Below are 17372 nucleotides of genomic sequence, written 5' to 3'. Positions count from 1 at the left end.
CCACTTAAAAAGATGAGAGGCCTGTAATTTTCATCCTAGGTATACCTCAACTATGAGAGACAAAATGTGAAAAGAAATCCAGAAAATCCCATTTTTTTGATTTTTAAAGAATTTATTTGCAAATTATGATGGAAAATAAGTATTTGGTCAATAACAAACGTTCATCTCAATACTTTGTTATATACCCTTTGTTGGCAATGACAGAGGTCAAACGTTTTCTGTAAGTCTTCACAAGGTTTTCACACACTGTTGCTGGTATTTTGGCCCATTCCTCCATGCAGATCTCCTCTAGAGCAGTGATGTTTTGGGGCTGTCGCTGGGCAACACGGACTTTCAACTCCCTCCAAAGATTTTCTATGGGGTTGAGATCTGGAGACTGGCTAGGCCACTCCAGGACCTTGAAATGCTTCTTACGAAGCCACTCCTTCGTTGCCTGGGCGGTGTGTTTGGGATCATTGTCATGCTGAAAGACCCAGCCACGTTTCATCTTCAATGCCCTTGCTGATGGAAGGAGGTTGTCACTCAAAATCTCACGATACATGGCCCCATTCATTCTTTCCTTTACACGGATCAGTCGTCCTGGTCCCTTTGCAGAAAAACAGCCCCAAAGCATGATGTTTCCACCCCCATGTTTCACAGTAGCTATGGTGTTCTTTGGATGCAACTCAGCATTCTTTCTCCTCCAAACACGTCTAGTTGAGTTTTTACCAAAAAGTTATATTTTGGTTTCATCTGACCATATGACATTCCCCCAATCCTCTTCTGGATCATCTAAATGCTCTCTAGCAAACTTCAGACGGGCCTGGACATGTACTGGCTTAAGCAGGGGGACACGTCTGGCACTGCAGGATTTGAGTCCCTGGCGGCGTAGTGTGTTACTGATGGTAGCCTTTGTTACTTTGGTCCCAGCTCTCTGCAGGTCATTGACTAGGTCCCCCCGTGTGGTTCTGGGATTTTTGCTCACCGTTCTTGTGATCATTTTGACCCCACGGGGTGAGATCTTGCGTGGAGCCCCAGATCGAGGGAGATTATCAGTGGTCTTGTATGTCTTCCATTTTCTAATAATTGCTCCCACAGTTGATTTCTTCACACCAAGCTGCTTACCTATTGCAGATTCAGTCTTCCCAGCCTGGTGCAGGTCTACAATTTTGTTTCTGGTGTCCTTTGACAGCTCTTTGGTCTTGGCCATAGTGGAGTTTGGAGTGTGACTGTTTGAGGTTGTGGACAGGTGTCTTTTATACTGATAACGAGTTCAAACAGGTGCCATTAATACAGTTAAGAAGTGGAGGACAGAGGAGGCTCTTAAAGAAGAAGTTACAGTCTGTGAGAGCCAGAAATCTTGTTTGTTTGTAGGAGACCAAATACTTATTTTACAGAGGAATTTACCAAATAATTCATTAAAAATCCTACAAGGTGATTTCCTGGATTCTTTCCCCCCATTCTGTCTCTCATAGTTGAAGTGTACCTAGGATGAAAATTACAGGCCTCTCCCATCTTTTTAAGTGGGAGAACTTGCACAATTGGTGGCTGACTAAATACTTTTTTGCCCCACTGTATATTAAATAAGTTCACCTCAACTGAGTTGGAAAGGTTGGTTTATCAATGAATGCAAAAGGCCACAAAGTGCTATGCAAAACAGATGTATCGCAAAACTTTGACAATAATTAGCCATCCACAAATATAATTCAAATTAAGATGGGCATGCTACAAGGTAGGAGTGGGAGACATTTTATTAAACAGCACCATTTGTTTTGAATATCAAGGTATCAACAGCTAATAAAAAACAATGCATACTCATCTGACATGACTATGTTGATATAATAGTTATCATTTGAGTAATTTAATGCCAAAAATAGCTTGTTACATTAATGTTTTTTTTTCTTTCTATGTCATGATATTAAATAGAATATCTTCAGGTTTGGACAACCAATTAAACAAAACAAACAATATAAATATATCAGTTTGGGAAATGTGATTGGAAATTTACCGTACAGCTTTGTGATATTTAATATATTCCACAAATAATCCAACAAGCCAAATAGAAAAATAAATGTTGGGAATACACAATTTAAAATACAGCCAGCCATTTGCATAAATCAAACAAGTTTACAGTTCATGTATTGTACTTAGAGTGTGGAAGAATAGTTTGTACCAACAAGGGAATGGAAAAATTAAGGTTTAACACACAGGAAATGACCCGTACCACTTACAGGGGGGACCTACTCTTTTTTTTCAAGATAACGTTTTGCCTTGTTATAGCCAAAGATAGACAGGGAAGGGAAAGGAGAAAGAGATAATAACAGGCAGCAAAGGGTGAGTACATGTCCTTGCGCTACCATTTTAGCTAACAACAGGTTCCCATTCTAATAGCCTAGCATAAGATATAATAAGTTAACATACATTAGTTGATACCTATAGTCAACATTAGGGTATTTAGTCATGGTTATGACATAAATAAATGCCAATAAATAGATAAAACATCTTTAAATATAGTGCATTTGTATTATTATGAGGTAGCTACCGTATATCATTTATAATAATCTTGTATTTGAAGACATTATTGTCCATTCAAGAAAATGTGTTTTGGATTAGGGCACCAAAAAAAAGAGAAACAGTGCACAATATTGAAGTCTGATGGAGAAAAAATACATAAGTCAGTAATTACAGAACCTAACCTTACAACGGATACATGCAAATTAAGAATGACATGACAGGCATGACTGTATTTCATGTGTTCTCATTACCTCCGGCTGACACGGGGTTGGTAATTTTGCGACGGTCCCTGGCGGCAGACATCACGGTTCGTTCAGCCCGGGGGGAGGAGGGATGGAGCTGAGATGGACAGGGAGGAGGGAGACACCGGCTTACGACGTCAAATAAGTACACACACACATACACACACTCACACAGCGAGCGGGAGAAGAGAGGACAGCCGACCTGACTGCCAATTCCCCACGGTCTATTGAAGGGAGCCTCAATTCATCATTCACAACACTCTTGATTCAGCAGAGACGGACATTTGTTTATTTTTACGTCAGATTTATTTGGAAGGGGGAAAAAACACGGAGCATCTGTCAGGGAAAAAACAACAAGCAGATCTGGAAAAAGACGCTCATGCCGAATAAAGGACCGTCGCTGGATGTTACTTGTGTTGTTATAAGGGGGGTACAGGCCTAACTTGTTACAGGATTCAAAGACGCTCGTACAGACAAATGAACTGAATTATTGAGATTCAATAACTAAATAACAGCGGGGGGGACGAAGAAAAACATCCACGGATCACACCGAGTCTTTGCCACGAACAGCACCACAGGTATGGTTTTTATTTCTTGAAACTATTTGTTGTGTTTCGTTTTGAGTGAAATGTGTAAAATCATGTTCGGGTCATTGTTGTTGTAACCCGTGTCTCGACAAAGAGAGCGCAGGTCTCCAGCTGTGATGACAGACACTGTCATGTTTCTCTTGGGGCTTATATAGGCGGCCTAGACAGAATATCAGTGCACTGTGTACTATTATTTACTACGATATCACATGTATTTATATTCATGGCTATGTCAGGCAAACATAGCTCTTTACCATCAATCATGATTATTGATCCCTAATGTCCATCTACTTCCAAGAATATGAAAGTTATGAGATTATAATTTAATTTTCTGTTATTTAGATGCTTTTATTTTGTATTTAATGCCAACAACAAACAAAGTAGTTGCTTCAGCTGGTCAAATAGTATCAAAAACGATGTGTAGTTGCAATAAATGACTACATAAATGATACTTACAATTTAAAAATCATAGTCAACAGAGAGATTATAGAGTCTTTATGATACTTAGTGAGATGTTAACCCATTTACATGATTATCTTAGACTATAATATAATGTTATGTTTTCATTGTGATAATGATGTTTAAAACTCCCAAAATGTAAGAGCACATTTGGAGTACAGGGTGTAGAAACTGTTATTACAGCCCCCCCCCCCCCCCCCCCCCCATCCATCCCTATTTCCACTGAAAGCTCCCATCTGCATCTCCATCCCCGGCCTCCTGTTTGCACCTCCTGTGCAGTGTGAATTTAAGCCCGCAGGCTCCTGTCTGCTCCTCCTGACCGCCTCTCCTGCTGTGTGTGTGTTTTTTTTTTTTATTCCTCCCTAGACTTCTCAATGAAGGAGCCTGACGCAATCAAGCTCTTCATCGGGCAAATCCCCCGAAACCTGGAGGAGAAGGACCTGAAGCCCATCTTCGAGCAGTTTGGAAAGATCTACGAGTTGACGGTGATAAAGGACAAATACACAGGGATGCACAAAGGTGAGGGATAAAGGGCCAATTACTCACAATCGACACAATCTTTGGGGGGAATATACTGCTTATTTAGTCTAATCATATAGTGATGAGGCATGTTTTTGAAATATCTGTCATATGTCCTCAGGTTTTTATTCTCAGTAAATATCAGAGGTTAAAGCTATTCACTTAGACATTGTCCCTCTGGAGCATTTGTAATGACCCCTCTGAGGCCAAACCGGATGTTAAGCACCATTGATCTATAAAAGAAAGCTTAGTTGGTTAAAAGTTTGATACATCACGTTTCACAGACTGACTATTAAATAAATATTTTAGATATTACGTGTCTTAAATATTTAATCTTTTAGACATGGACTGACTAAAGTATTGATCAGCCGGGACTTCTTTTTTTTTAATGAGGCAATGATTCACACTAAATTCTTTCAACTGTGTTCGGCCTAATTTCATCTACCTCAGAAAACCTTTTTATTTTGAAATGTAATATAATTTTAGTTAATAATACATTAGTCTTATAAAGTGATTCCCAGAGTTTTCTAAAAATACTTTACAGACTGTAGGAGAAAGAAAACAAGAGGTAGCTCTTTTATAAAGACCAAACACACATTAAGAATAAAATGTTATTATATTTCTACAAACCCAAACCTTGAGTGTCGAGAGCAGTTTTCAGTTCAGTGTGACTGAACAACTTTTACATTATTGGTCAAAACACTCTTTCGCCTGAGTCACTCTTCAATATATACACACACTGGGGAGCTAACTAACTCTGTAACAACAATTGAAATGTGTAAACATTGTTGAGCACGGTGTAAAACACACAGGAGATAATGGCCCCACTGATGCATGCTGGGAGGTTTCCGTTCACGCCTACCTCTGGATGCTACAATTAAAAACTGCAGGAGAAAAAAAAGCTATTATTTTAGACGGTTAAATAAAAAATGTTGCACAGTGCTCTCCATCTTCTTTCTTTAAATTCTTATGAAGCAAGTGGTGTAAGATCAATCTTAATAAAAGTATTTTGTCGGTGCATAATGAGCCTCACATGGTGATATCAGGTTATCTGTTTGAGAGAGTGTCACCACTACTGCTACTGCACGTCACATGGTGAACAAGTAGAGCCTCAACACACTCAAAATCTTACGTGACAGATGGGCTGAAGCTGGTCAAAGTGATCTACGCTGAACAATGATCCTTACTGTCGTTTCTAATGCAAATCTGAGTGCAGAAAACAAAGGCCTTTATAAATCCACATAAACCATCAGCCATTTGGGAGACGTATAGGCCAGGTGCTATGAGCCTTCTTACACCTATAACACCTATTCTGCATTCATTTACATATTCATGATTTGTCTGAGCCCTAAAGGTTAATGAAGGCCTTTCTCTATTATGTGGTACTGCATACATTTGGCCTCACCAGCATGATATTAAATAACCATTAGGACTGCTCTTGTCTGAATAGTCTCCAGGTATTATTATTTAATAATCCCATAGATCTCCAGTGCTACTGTGAGAGCTACTTTACAAAATGTATATGTTCGTTGTTATTTAAATGTAGTTTCATGCAACTTTAAATGCATCTTTAATAATGATGGCCTCATTTAAGGAAGGAGGATTTTCTTCCGAAAACACATGTTGACCTAGAACTGTAGTTAAAATAAATCCAAAGCACATATCAACTGGCAGATTAATAATAGGACAATAAACTGCAGCAGCATGTTTGTGCCTGCAGGCATTCAGGGCGAATGGCCAATTCAGATTTAACTTACAATAACATTGCACTGCCTAATCTAGATATATATAGCATATGAATCTGACATAAAAAATACATGGATTATTCTCTCTGATCTTCTTACACTTTGTCTTTGTTTCCAGGATGTGCCTTCCTGACATATTGTGCACGTGAGTCCGCCCTCAAAGCCCAGAATGCACTGCACGAGCAGAAGACACTACCCGGGGTGAGTATCTTTTTGAGATCCTCACATTGTGTTTAAATATATTTATATTTCTATAAACAAAGGGAATCAGAACAACTGGCATGCTAGGCTATCTGAGCGCACTACACAGACACAGACGGACCCACAGTGACACGAGAAAATTAATCGAGTTTGACATGCAAGCCTGACTTCCCCCTTTAGCTGATATGCTCCAATAAAGGTCAGAGGCTGCTCTCTCTCTTATGTTTCATATGTGATGCATCCAGACATATCCATCCAGTTGAGGCATGAGTCATCTCGCAACATGTCACGGGTCGAAAGAGACAGGCTCGCTGCTGAAGTGACTTTGCCAGCTCTTATTCTCTCTGATGTTTCTCTTCCTTTCTGTGTCTCCGTCTTTCTCTCTCCCCCTTCTCCCCCTCCCCCACTGACTTATTTCTGTCCATCTCTCCCTCTGAATTCTAATCAAAGTTAAACCTAGCTATATTAGCATAGCCAGGCAGCAGGTGTGCTGCCAAATGACATTTCCAGAGCTAAATATGACATGACAGCCACGTCTCTATAATAACCGACTATATGAGAGACAAGGCGACAAGGCAAGGAATTACTGAGACAGTGTGCTCCCAGACTCGCTGCTGCTTCCTCTTTTACTAACAAGGCTTCCCCCCTGTTTCCTTTTGGTTATTTTTGTTGAAATTATTCACTTCTTTTTTTTTTTTTCCATACCCCAATTACAGATCATGACCATAGTCTTTTGAGGAAAGAAGCAGGTGAACAGTGTAGGGGTGCATTTTAAGATTATTTTCAGTACCAATTAATTATTCATTCTGTTTGGTAATGTGGTCAAGTTGTTTGTTTTTGACCTAAGAACAGTCCCAAAGATGATTAATTTAATATCATAGCAGACAAAGGAAAACAGCAAATATTCACATGGAACCAGATAAAGAAAGGAAAGATTGGTTAGTCACAGGAAAATGTATCTGCAACTGTTTTTGATTAATCATTTGAGTATCTTTAAAGCAAAAATGCCAGTGTGAGCTGCCTTTTTTATTTCACATGTGATGCTTAACTTATTATGTATGAGTTTTAGGCTGTTTGCTGGAAACAAATCATTATAACTAACAAACACAATTAATCGATCATCCCTAAAGTAAAAATAAAACACCGACCCTCATATTTTGAGATGCCAGTTAAAATGATAGTCCACATTTTTCCGTGATAAGTTAACGATTACTCAGGAACGAAAATTGACTTATTGATTATCTTAGCAGAACATTGTTTTAATGGCAGGCAGGTTTTTTTTGGGGGACACTGAATCAGTTTGAAGGAGAAGGCTGGTATTGGGGTGGCAACAAAAGAGATCCTATTGTTAGCGTGACAGTAGCGTGACCTTCCTGACCTCTCACAGGGGATCAGCGAGGGCCAATGTCTCGCAGTTAAAGCCCTGTCCCCCCTGTGTTTCCACCCTGCGGCTCTCCTCCTCACAACCTCTTACCTCTAAGCCGTGTGGAACAAGCTAAACCCTCCTGTGCTCTCTCAATCCTTCCCTGCCCTCCCCCCTCCGATGCCAAAAGAGGGAGAGAAGAAAAAGACCAAAACCATATTATTAGCTCCACACACTCCCACATGCACAAGAACGACTCACTACCAGCTGTGGTGTAATTGTCATCTAATTGCACCTGCACTGGCGAAGAATAATTAACTTTGGCATCTCGTGGTCAGAGCGATACAAAAGAAATAACATGAAAGCAATTATTACTGAGGGGAGAACGCTGGAATAAAAAGCACACCTGAATAAAAGAGAAAGCTGAAAGATGTCATTAACACTCGGCACATTTCTCCTCTCGGGAAACTCGGGTCATTCTTAAGGCTTTTTTTTTTTATTTTATTTTTTTATATAATCCTTACTGTTTTACTGATTTTCTTTCTCTCTGTGAACAATGGGAAGGAAGAAAGAAAAAGAAAGAAGGAAGTCAGGCAGGGCGAGCAGATGGTTGTTTCGGAGTGGCACCTGGCCTTGTGTTTAATTTCAGGTGAGAGAGTCCGTCCCTAAGTGGGAGGGGGAGGAAGAGTGTCAAAAGCACATTCAGCTGAAAGCGAAGAAAGAAAGTGAGGGAATAGTGGAGTTGGAAAAGGGAGAGAAAAAAAATGGGGAGCAATAAAACAGATTCACTCAGAGGGGAAGGGCGGACATGGAGGACGAAGGTACTCACGTTGAATCCTACTTGGACATCTTGTACTCTTGTCCCCTCTGTTGTAACGTCTTATCCCTGCGTCAGCTGTCGAGAGCTCATAGAGACAATAACATCCCATTATATCAGATTAAAAAAAAGCCATTTTACACAGCAACTTTTGTACATTTCAAAATATAAATCAAATCAATAACTTAAATCATTCAGCTTATTGCCATTAAAGGGCATTAAACAAAGATGACTCAGTAATAAGTGTTCAAGTTAAGCATTTTTTATTGGTTTCAGTTTTTTTGAAGTTAATGTCTTCTTTTTTTTCTGCTATGATAGTAGGCCTACATTTAAAATATTTCGTTTTTTGGACTGATAACAATTTTAAGATAGCAAAATCATAAATTGAGATAATAATCAGTCGGTTTGACAAAAAGTAAAACACTTATGAATTATTAATATTATTACTTATTTGATTTCTTAAAGATTAAAATAATGTAACTGCTCTGTCTGTCTGAATATTCAGCGAGCGGCATGCTAACCTAGCTTAGCATAAAGACTGTTAACAGGAAGCTTTGCAAAATACTCCGACCAGAACCTCAACAGCTTCATAATGAACACGCTCATATTTAAACATATTTATCTTTTCAGAACATCTTGTTTGTCTAAGAGCCAGGCTAGCTGTCCCCCCTGTTTCCAGTCTTTGTGTTTAGCTAAGCTAACAGGCTGCAGCATTATATTTAGTGGTAGAGGTAACCATCTTCCAATCCAACTCAGGGCAAGAAAGCAAATTAGCATCTTTCCCCAAATTCTCCTTTGATCCGTCAGTTGCAGCCCTAAATCTTATATCTGCTTCAGTAGATAACCCAGTCTCACGGCATTTCGTGTTATAGTCACGAAATTAATTTAATCTATTGATTCGTGTTCACCAAGACGATTTTTGCAGTGTGGTTCATAAAAACATTTTCTTACTCAATATCTTACCCTAAGCCTAACCCTAACCCTTATTTGGTGCATGCACGAAACATACTACCAATAGAAATACATTGCTTCTAAAATCGTTCTGTGTCAGAATACTGAAATCTGTATTTTTTAAAATCTCTTTTTCCTTCTAATTCGTTATTATTTACATTGCTTTTAAAATCGTTCTGTGTGACACGAAAAAATTGGGGAAATCCTGTTGGTGAACACGAATCAATAGATTAATTTTGTGACTATAACAAGAAATGCCGTGAGACTGTGTTGCAATACACAATATGTTGCCCTTCATCAACACCAATTGAATTAATATTTGCGACAATGCCTCCCCGTTAAATTTTAAACGCAATAAGTATTTAATAGTGCGACTGTGCCCAAGTGAGAAAGTAGCTGTTTGGTGTGTATTTGCATGTTCAGCGGGGGAAGGGAGGGCAGGTGTTCGCACTAACACGGTTTAATGAAGGGTGCGTGTGCTTTTGTGCGCGGCTGTGTGTAAATGTCTGTTTGCTTTTGTGTGCATTTGTTTCCATGGAGAGTACACATCCGAAAAGATATGGATGGATGGAAGTTGTTGGGTTTATTATAGGCTGCTCTCAGGTTTCTTCATTCATTATCTGCTGTGTGTGTGTGTGTGTGTGTGTGTGTGTGTGTGTGTGTGTGTGTGTGTGTGTGTGTGTGTGTGTGTGTGTGTGTGTGTGTGTGTGTGTGTGTGTGTGTGTGTGTGTGTGTGTGTGTGTGTGTGTGTGTGTGTGTGTGTGTGTGTGTGTGTGTGTGTGTGTAAAAAACCTGAGCTGCAAGGCCTTCTGTGTTTAAGCTGCCCGTACGAGAGGAAAGAGCCCTCTTTGAGTGGAACATCTGACTAAGCCTGACATTTACTCAGCCATAAGGACTCAGACGGAGCAGACAGAGGGGTTTTATCAATAGTCTGAAATAAATGCATATGCTAAATATAGCCCAGGCTTTGTACGCAGGATATGAGATGGGAAGTTGTAGTGCCACAACGCTGTGCCCTTAATGTGAGCAAACGTTCTCTGGCATGAACAGTTGCATGGTTATGTCTCTTATACAATCGTAATCGTTTATTCATTCTTTCTTTTCAGATAAATGACATTTAATGTGTGACTAGGCAAACAACCACAAAGTAGACGCACTAAGGTTCACTAAGGACCTTAAACATGCTGTGATGATGTGAACACGAGCATGTTACTTCATGTATCTGACAACAAGCAGATAAAGCACTGCCTCCATATGTAGCTCTGTCCTGATGTCAGTGAGTTACGGACGTGATGATGATGATAGCAATTAGTGTGCCTCGGAGCAAATGTGTTCACGTGATGAATCTATCTGGAGTTAAGTGTGCATTCATGCGTCCAATCATTTACATATGCATGCATATCAATGCACGGGGGGGCACGATGCAGGACAGGCGGCGCTGACTGACAACAAAAAAAGGGCCCGTCCTCTGTACGTCACTCTGGGGCAACTTTAATGATGAATGCAGATTGGATTTATAGAGGTGGTAAATGGGTGTGAATTAGAGAGAAATTGGATAAACCAAGGAGGGAGGGATGGGTGGGGGGGACAATAAGAGAGGGTGGGGGGAGGGGAGGAAGAGATGAATGAAAGTTTGAGATAATGAACAGTGGGTGGCAGTAAGCGTGGAGGGGGTTGGAGGTGCATTGAGACAGCGTGTTTATCAGCTTAAATACAGACATCTGTTACTGAGAAATAGTGTGTTTTGGGGGGTTGGAGTGTGTGTGTGCATGTGTGGTAGGCAAACACACACAGAAGTGTCTGATGTCACAAAACTCATTAGGCTCTTTGAACTACATATACGCTGGACTACGGCGGAGTTACAGTGTAAACCATGCCCGAAATAAAAAAGTAGGACATGGACCCTATCTGTACACAAACACATGCACACACTCCCCCCCTCCACACACACACACACACAGAAATCTGTCCGCCGTGATTCCGTTCTTTTCCCCTCCTGCTCCACTGATTCGAGTCAAACAACACTTGACATGAATATTTAACAGTCAGAAGAGACAAAACAATTGAGGGGCAACTTTGGTGTTTTTAGAAATGTACTCTTTGATATTCAGTCTCTCCTTTTAATGTTTTTTTGTTGGCTGTCTGACGAAATATAAAGCTAAATGTCAGCTTCCAGAGCTGTCAGCTTTGCCCTGATGCTGGACACACTAGTGAAGCCCGTAGAAGGAGAGGAGACAGCGCCGGGGAGCAGCTTTGATACTGAAGACTGGATCATTGATTAAATATTATTGAACTGTACAAGCGTTGTGCTGTCAGTCTCTTTGTGTTTGATTGATTTAGTGCCAGGCTGTATTTAAGAGAAGGTAGACTTTCTCTCTGCTTACCTTGTGTGCACATCTGTGTGTGCATCTGCGAGTGGACACATTAACAGACTCAGATTTTCATTTTTATTTTTACCCCTGCCTCTCTCGCTTTGCTACAACTCTTTGTTGTCCGTTTTTGTGTTCCCTTCTTTTTTTCCGCCTTTTGATATACCAAACTCCACCTGTGCCCGCTCCTTTCCCTCGGGTGAATTCATAAGTGCGTCCCAGCGTATAAGTGCATTTGCGATGAGGAGGTGGATGGAGTAGCGAGGGAGAAAGAAAAAAAGCAGCAGAGAGGAGCAGGGAGGGGAGGGGCGGAGGGAGGTGGCAGGTTGATTACGGTCGCAGGTCTCGTTGCCTGGAGACGGCCGGGACGAGGGATGCCAGGTTGCTAGGCGACCGGCACGATGCAATGACCAGCGCTGTGTGATGGAGCGGAGGGGAGGCAAAGACGGAAAATTGTCTTTGTGCACCCCCCCCCCCCCCCTCCCTCCAACTCCCCGCTGTAAATGTTTCTTGAAAGAGCAGGGGAGATGGTCTCTGCTGATATATTTACCATTCAGCTTGGCGGCTTTTCAGCAGAATGGATAGAAAATTGAAGAGAAAAACAGGCGACAGAAAATGTGTCACCCTTTTTACAGGAGCGTGCTTTAGACTTAACGACGGTAGCTGCGTTGAGCTGAGAGGCACGAGATTATCGTCTGCTCCGCTGGTCGTAATAGAGAAAAACATCATCATCAATATGCTTTACTCACTCCAAATGTAAACAGTCCTCTCTACACAAAACACAGATGCATTTACATGGGAGCGAGCCACTCCCCGGTGCCTCTGAACGTTATTGGGGATCATTCATAATGGCAAAGGGGTCGAGCTGTGATTTGATTGGATAATCTATGGATTTAATATCTCATAATCCTAGCAAAATCCCCTGCGGCATCACAGAGCGAAAAAAGATTAATGTGTGTAGATGTTGCTGTGAGCGACAGGAGCAGACAGAGCGTGTGTGTGTGTGTGTGTGTGTGTGTGTGTGTGTGTGTGTGTGTGTGTGTGTGTGTGTGTGTGTGTGTGTGAGAGTGTGTGTGGGAGCAATGAATGTGTGTTTAGTCGGAGGATGATTGTATATAATATCTGTGTGTTTAGATGGAGCACAAGGGGGAGAAGCAAATCAAAAAGCAAAAACAGACAGGTACAATTGATTGTTGGTCAGGCATGTTTTTGCCTGTGTGTTGTTGTGCACAGTGTGGGACCGTTTTTGTAAACAAGCCTAAGAGAGAAAGGGAAGGAGGGGGGGAGCAACAGGGGGAGGAGGAGAGTGAGAGGAAATTACTGTAAAGTGTACGTTAGTGGTTTAGGCTTAAAGGCAGATATGTTTCTCCCTGCTTCTGCCTCTGCTCTCGAGGCAGCGCCAACATGCAACAGGCTCGAGCGCTCCCTCCGTGTCTTTCATTTTTCCTCTCCTCCTTGTCTCCCTCCCTCCCTCTCACATCTAATCCCTCTATCTCTCGACCTAGAAGCACCCTTTGTCCTCCTCATTTGTTTTTTGCCGGTCTCCCTCCGCACGTCATTCAGGACAACCTTGTTTACCTGATGTAGGGTTCTTCTGATCACCGGGGTTGTCATGACGATGGCCATGCGAGTACGGTCTCCGTCAGAGAAGTGGGGCCTGGTTGCCGTGCCGATCTGGAGTGGCTCAGCCTCGATGGCCTCCACTTCTCACTGTTTTCCCTCTTGTAGATTATAATTCCCATCTCCTGAGCCATCTGCTGCGCCTCTCCTTATCTCTGTTTGTCTTCCTGCACTGCAATATGGGCCACAGCATTTCCTACCAACATAATTTAAACATGCTATCCATCAAAGACATCACATTTAAGGACTGCCATCAGGTCTTAGCATCATTCCTTAATGCAGCTGTATGTGTGATTTTGAAGTGAGCAGCAAACAGATATGTGCTGTAGGGATATGGTGGAGTAATGGCGCCCAAAGCAGAGAATAACGTGATCCCATGTTGTTCGTACATATGACTCACACTCCTAGGGTGTGTTGTAATCACATGGCATGGCGTGGTGGTGGTGGTAAGTATGGTGTTAAATTCACATGTCGCCACCACAGAAACAATTCAGGTCAAGTCAATGAAACCGGATTTGATTCTCTTGGCCCTCCCAGCCTATTTAACGAGACTGAAAGAGTGACCTCCTCCTACACATCATTCTGAAAGCAACAGTTCAGTTTCAAGCGTTCAGCTGTAAGCAGCCTTCAAGATTTTCCTCTAAAGAATTATTATTCTGTAATTTACCAGCACTTCAATTTACAGCACTTTCAAACTTCAGCTATCTAAATTATAATGTACTTTATGTTTCTGATAGCTAGTGTTAGCAGGATAGAAAGATGCACCAGTTGAAATTCAATAGTTTTTTTTTACACATTTAAAAAAATAGTCATATTATTTATTTCTCCATAATGTAAAGGTGTACATGTTAACCTGTGAAAAAGCTTTATATTTAAAAAATACACTCAGTTCAACATTTTTCCCATAAGACATGTAACACAGCTTTAAATGAAGAGGATCAAATTATTTCAATAAATGTGGCCAAGAGTTGGCCTGATTAAATAATACAGAAAGAGGTTCAAACAATGCAAGTGAAAAGTAAGAATATGTTATATATATTTTACAGTAAATCTTAAAGATATATTACAAACTGTATTTCAATAGGCAGCAAAAGAGAGAACAGAACATATGTTATTTATAATAACACAAGTCATATTGTTATAATGATATTGAAAAGTTCTAAGCATGTTGGCCATATCAGAAAGATATCTGGAGTGCAAATTAAACTCAATTTGATCAAATTGACGATTAACTAAACGAGGAGCGGGCGCCCACAGTCACTCGAATGATTGGAGGATGGTTTTTGAGACTTTGCTCCTCCTCGTTCTCTATCATCCTCTTAATTGGTGCGATCAATTGGAGGCTCTCGGTGGAGGGGCCTCAGCAGCAGGTGGTATTTCAGCCCGGTGTTTGGGACGGGGGCGGTCCCGGTGTTTGTGCATTCGGGTCCCGGCGGCGGAGCGCGACCGTGGCGAGGATCAATAGTGTCTCCTGGTGACCGATCACAGCGGATCAATCAGTGACCGGCTGAAATGTCACCAGCTCCATAATTAAGACCTTCATTAAGCTAGAGTTAACAGAGTGTCACTCAGTTGCTCTCACCCAACTCCTCACCGACATCACCCTCCCACCTCCTCCTCCTCCCATCCACACACATCCCCCACCATATTCTCCTTCCCTTCCTCTCAATCCCTCTCAATCCCACCCATCTTTCTCTCTTTGGCCCCCTCTTGTTCGCTCTTTTCTTTATTTCACTCAATACCTATTTTCACCCTGTTCTATACATTCATACGTTGAAGCACTGATGAGCGCACTATTCCAAAAAGAGGGAAGGATAATAATTGTGGAATAACTTAGAGAACAAGATGGCATTTCAGCAGCTTGTCTTTTGATGAATTATGAAAAGGTCACCTAATCCCCCCCTGCGTCGTGTGTGTCCCCCTTTTTTTCGTTGTCATTCTTTCATTCTTTGTTTTTTCCCCACATTTTATTCTTTCATTTCTAACCCCGATCTCTGTCTCTCTGTGAGGCTCAAGAGTCTTTCGCTATTCTGATGCTGCGTTTTCCTGTAATCCAGATTAGCCGGCGAGTGTTCTTAATCTTATCACTTCCCCAATCCTGCGTGGGTGTGTGCTTTTCCTGGTTCTGTGTGATAGGGGGAGAGGGAACGATAGACGGCAGGATTAGAGCAGATTCTGAGAAAGACTCTGAGAGAGAGAGAGACTGTTCCGCGCTGTGAGTGTAACATCACACACTGGTGTCAGCCGTCAGCTGCTGGAGTAGAGCTGGAAACAAATTAATGAGGGATCGCAGGAGGCTGGAGCTCTGTTCAAATTCACTAACATGTATACATACACGCATCACGTCATATTAAATAGCTATTCTACATGGGTTCCATGGATGTCATCTGGCACTTTACATGCCAGTAGTGGCCACATCGTTATTTAGTAGGTTTCTCTGGGTACATACATTCCATTGATTTAGCCTTCCTGTTTTCTTGTGTCAATAATCACTACCTTTTTCCTGTATTAAAACTGACGGAGCCACATGACCTCTGTCTTTACAGATGAACCGCCCAATCCAAGTGAAGCCTGCAGACAGCGAGAGCAGAGGGGGTAAGAAACACCTGTCCTCCTGCTGAAACACCCCTACCCTGTACACAACAAACAATGGCTATCATTATAAGTACTTTTAGTCTTCAGTCCACCATTTGTTTGTGGCAAAAAGTAAGCTTTATTGATTTTTAGAGGAGCTCTTAATAGTGTGACAACATATTAAAAGACAATATCAGTTGTTGATCAAGGATTTTATTACCAACAACCAATTGCATATGCACTACAACAACAACAACAACAACGTGCGTAGAGAATATGCAGACTTTAATCATCCCTGTAAGCTGTAATTCAATATCCACTCACAGATTCAATTTCCTGTTAAAATAAATATTTTGTTGGGGTCAAACTACACTTATACATTACACACTGTGCACAATCTCAACAGCTTCAAAGCTGCATGTTTAAATTGCAACAAGTGTGAGACACTGCTGCATCTGACTTGATAAAAAACAATGAAGGTCCTTCTTCCCCAATCAATCAGTCCCCTAATCACATTTCATTTCCTAATCTATTTCAACATTTGTGAGCACACTGTTATACATTTGAACTGTTTCAAAAGGCTTAAAGCCTCACATGTTTGTTTCTCAGTTAAAACAACAACTTAATAGCATACCATTGTTTCATGGCAGCTTTGGTTTCAGCAAGCTAAACCGATCAATTTGAAAACATGGGTCACAGCAGGCACTCCAAAGCACAGGTGTAAATAATATAGTGCATGATGTTTGCCTCATTTTTAAGGTCCTGGTATTGTCAATGCTGTCACACTGTCAAGGCTTACTGGTTTAATTGAATAGAACAGAGCTATTGTTAATGTTATTAGTAACACCTGAGTTTTTCCTAGTATGACCATTCAAAATGCCTGCCGCGTGAAAGGCCTATTGAACACAACACTATTCAACATTCACCTTTGTTTGTGGTTTATTATTCTGAGAAACATACTTTTAAGATGACTTTGGTTCCCTTTAATTTCACTATTGTATGATAGTGAGCTTGCAGATACTTGAATTGAGCTGTAGGCCTATAGGTAATCCATCACAGTTAGCATAATGGTCGGTTTTATTTGTGTTGCTTTCGACTTACATGTCGGCAATGTTTTACAAGAGAAATGACTGAAAAATGATTTATTTTTTAAATACAGCTTGTAAATGTAATGCTTCAAGGCAGCTAGCTCTCAAAACCAGCACAATGACGCACCATACAGGCTCATTTTACTAATCAAATTACATTTTCAACCAGAATCTCATGTAATAATGTAATAAAACAACAGACCACGACATGCTCATGACTGATTCTGTGCCTCAAGCTTTAGGACAGCTGATATTCATTGGAAAGAAAAGGCAACATGCTTTTAGAGAAAAAGAACGGTTGTGACCTATAAAACCAGGCATGCTTTTCAGGATTGTGTGCTCTG

At 41.0% G+C, this 17372-nt stretch overlaps 2 protein-coding genes across 2 annotated transcripts in view; one reads left to right on the top strand and one right to left on the bottom strand.

Moving 5' to 3' along the window:
- The window catches only part of LOC307022322 (heterogeneous nuclear ribonucleoprotein R), a 147840-nt gene that overhangs the window by 28686 nt on the left and 101782 nt on the right, over positions 1-17372 (bottom strand). The window lies entirely within an intron of this gene.
- Positions 80-17372, top strand: part of celf3a (cugbp, Elav-like family member 3a) — a 30899-nt gene continuing 13606 nt past the window's right edge. Inside the window, 4 exon segments of the mRNA XM_079653536.1 lie at positions 80-3313; positions 4148-4300; positions 6164-6246; positions 15913-15961. Coding sequence (XP_079509662.1) covers positions 4156-4300; positions 6164-6246; positions 15913-15961 — 277 coding nt within the window. The 5' untranslated portion in view covers positions 80-3313; positions 4148-4155.

Source organism: Notothenia rossii, assembly GCF_949606895.1.
Source record: "Notothenia rossii genome assembly, chromosome: 10".
NCBI lineage: Eukaryota > Metazoa > Chordata > Actinopteri > Perciformes > Nototheniidae > Notothenia > Notothenia rossii.
The sequence above is the reverse complement of the archived record's forward strand: the minus strand, read 5'-3'. Positions and strand labels throughout refer to the sequence as shown.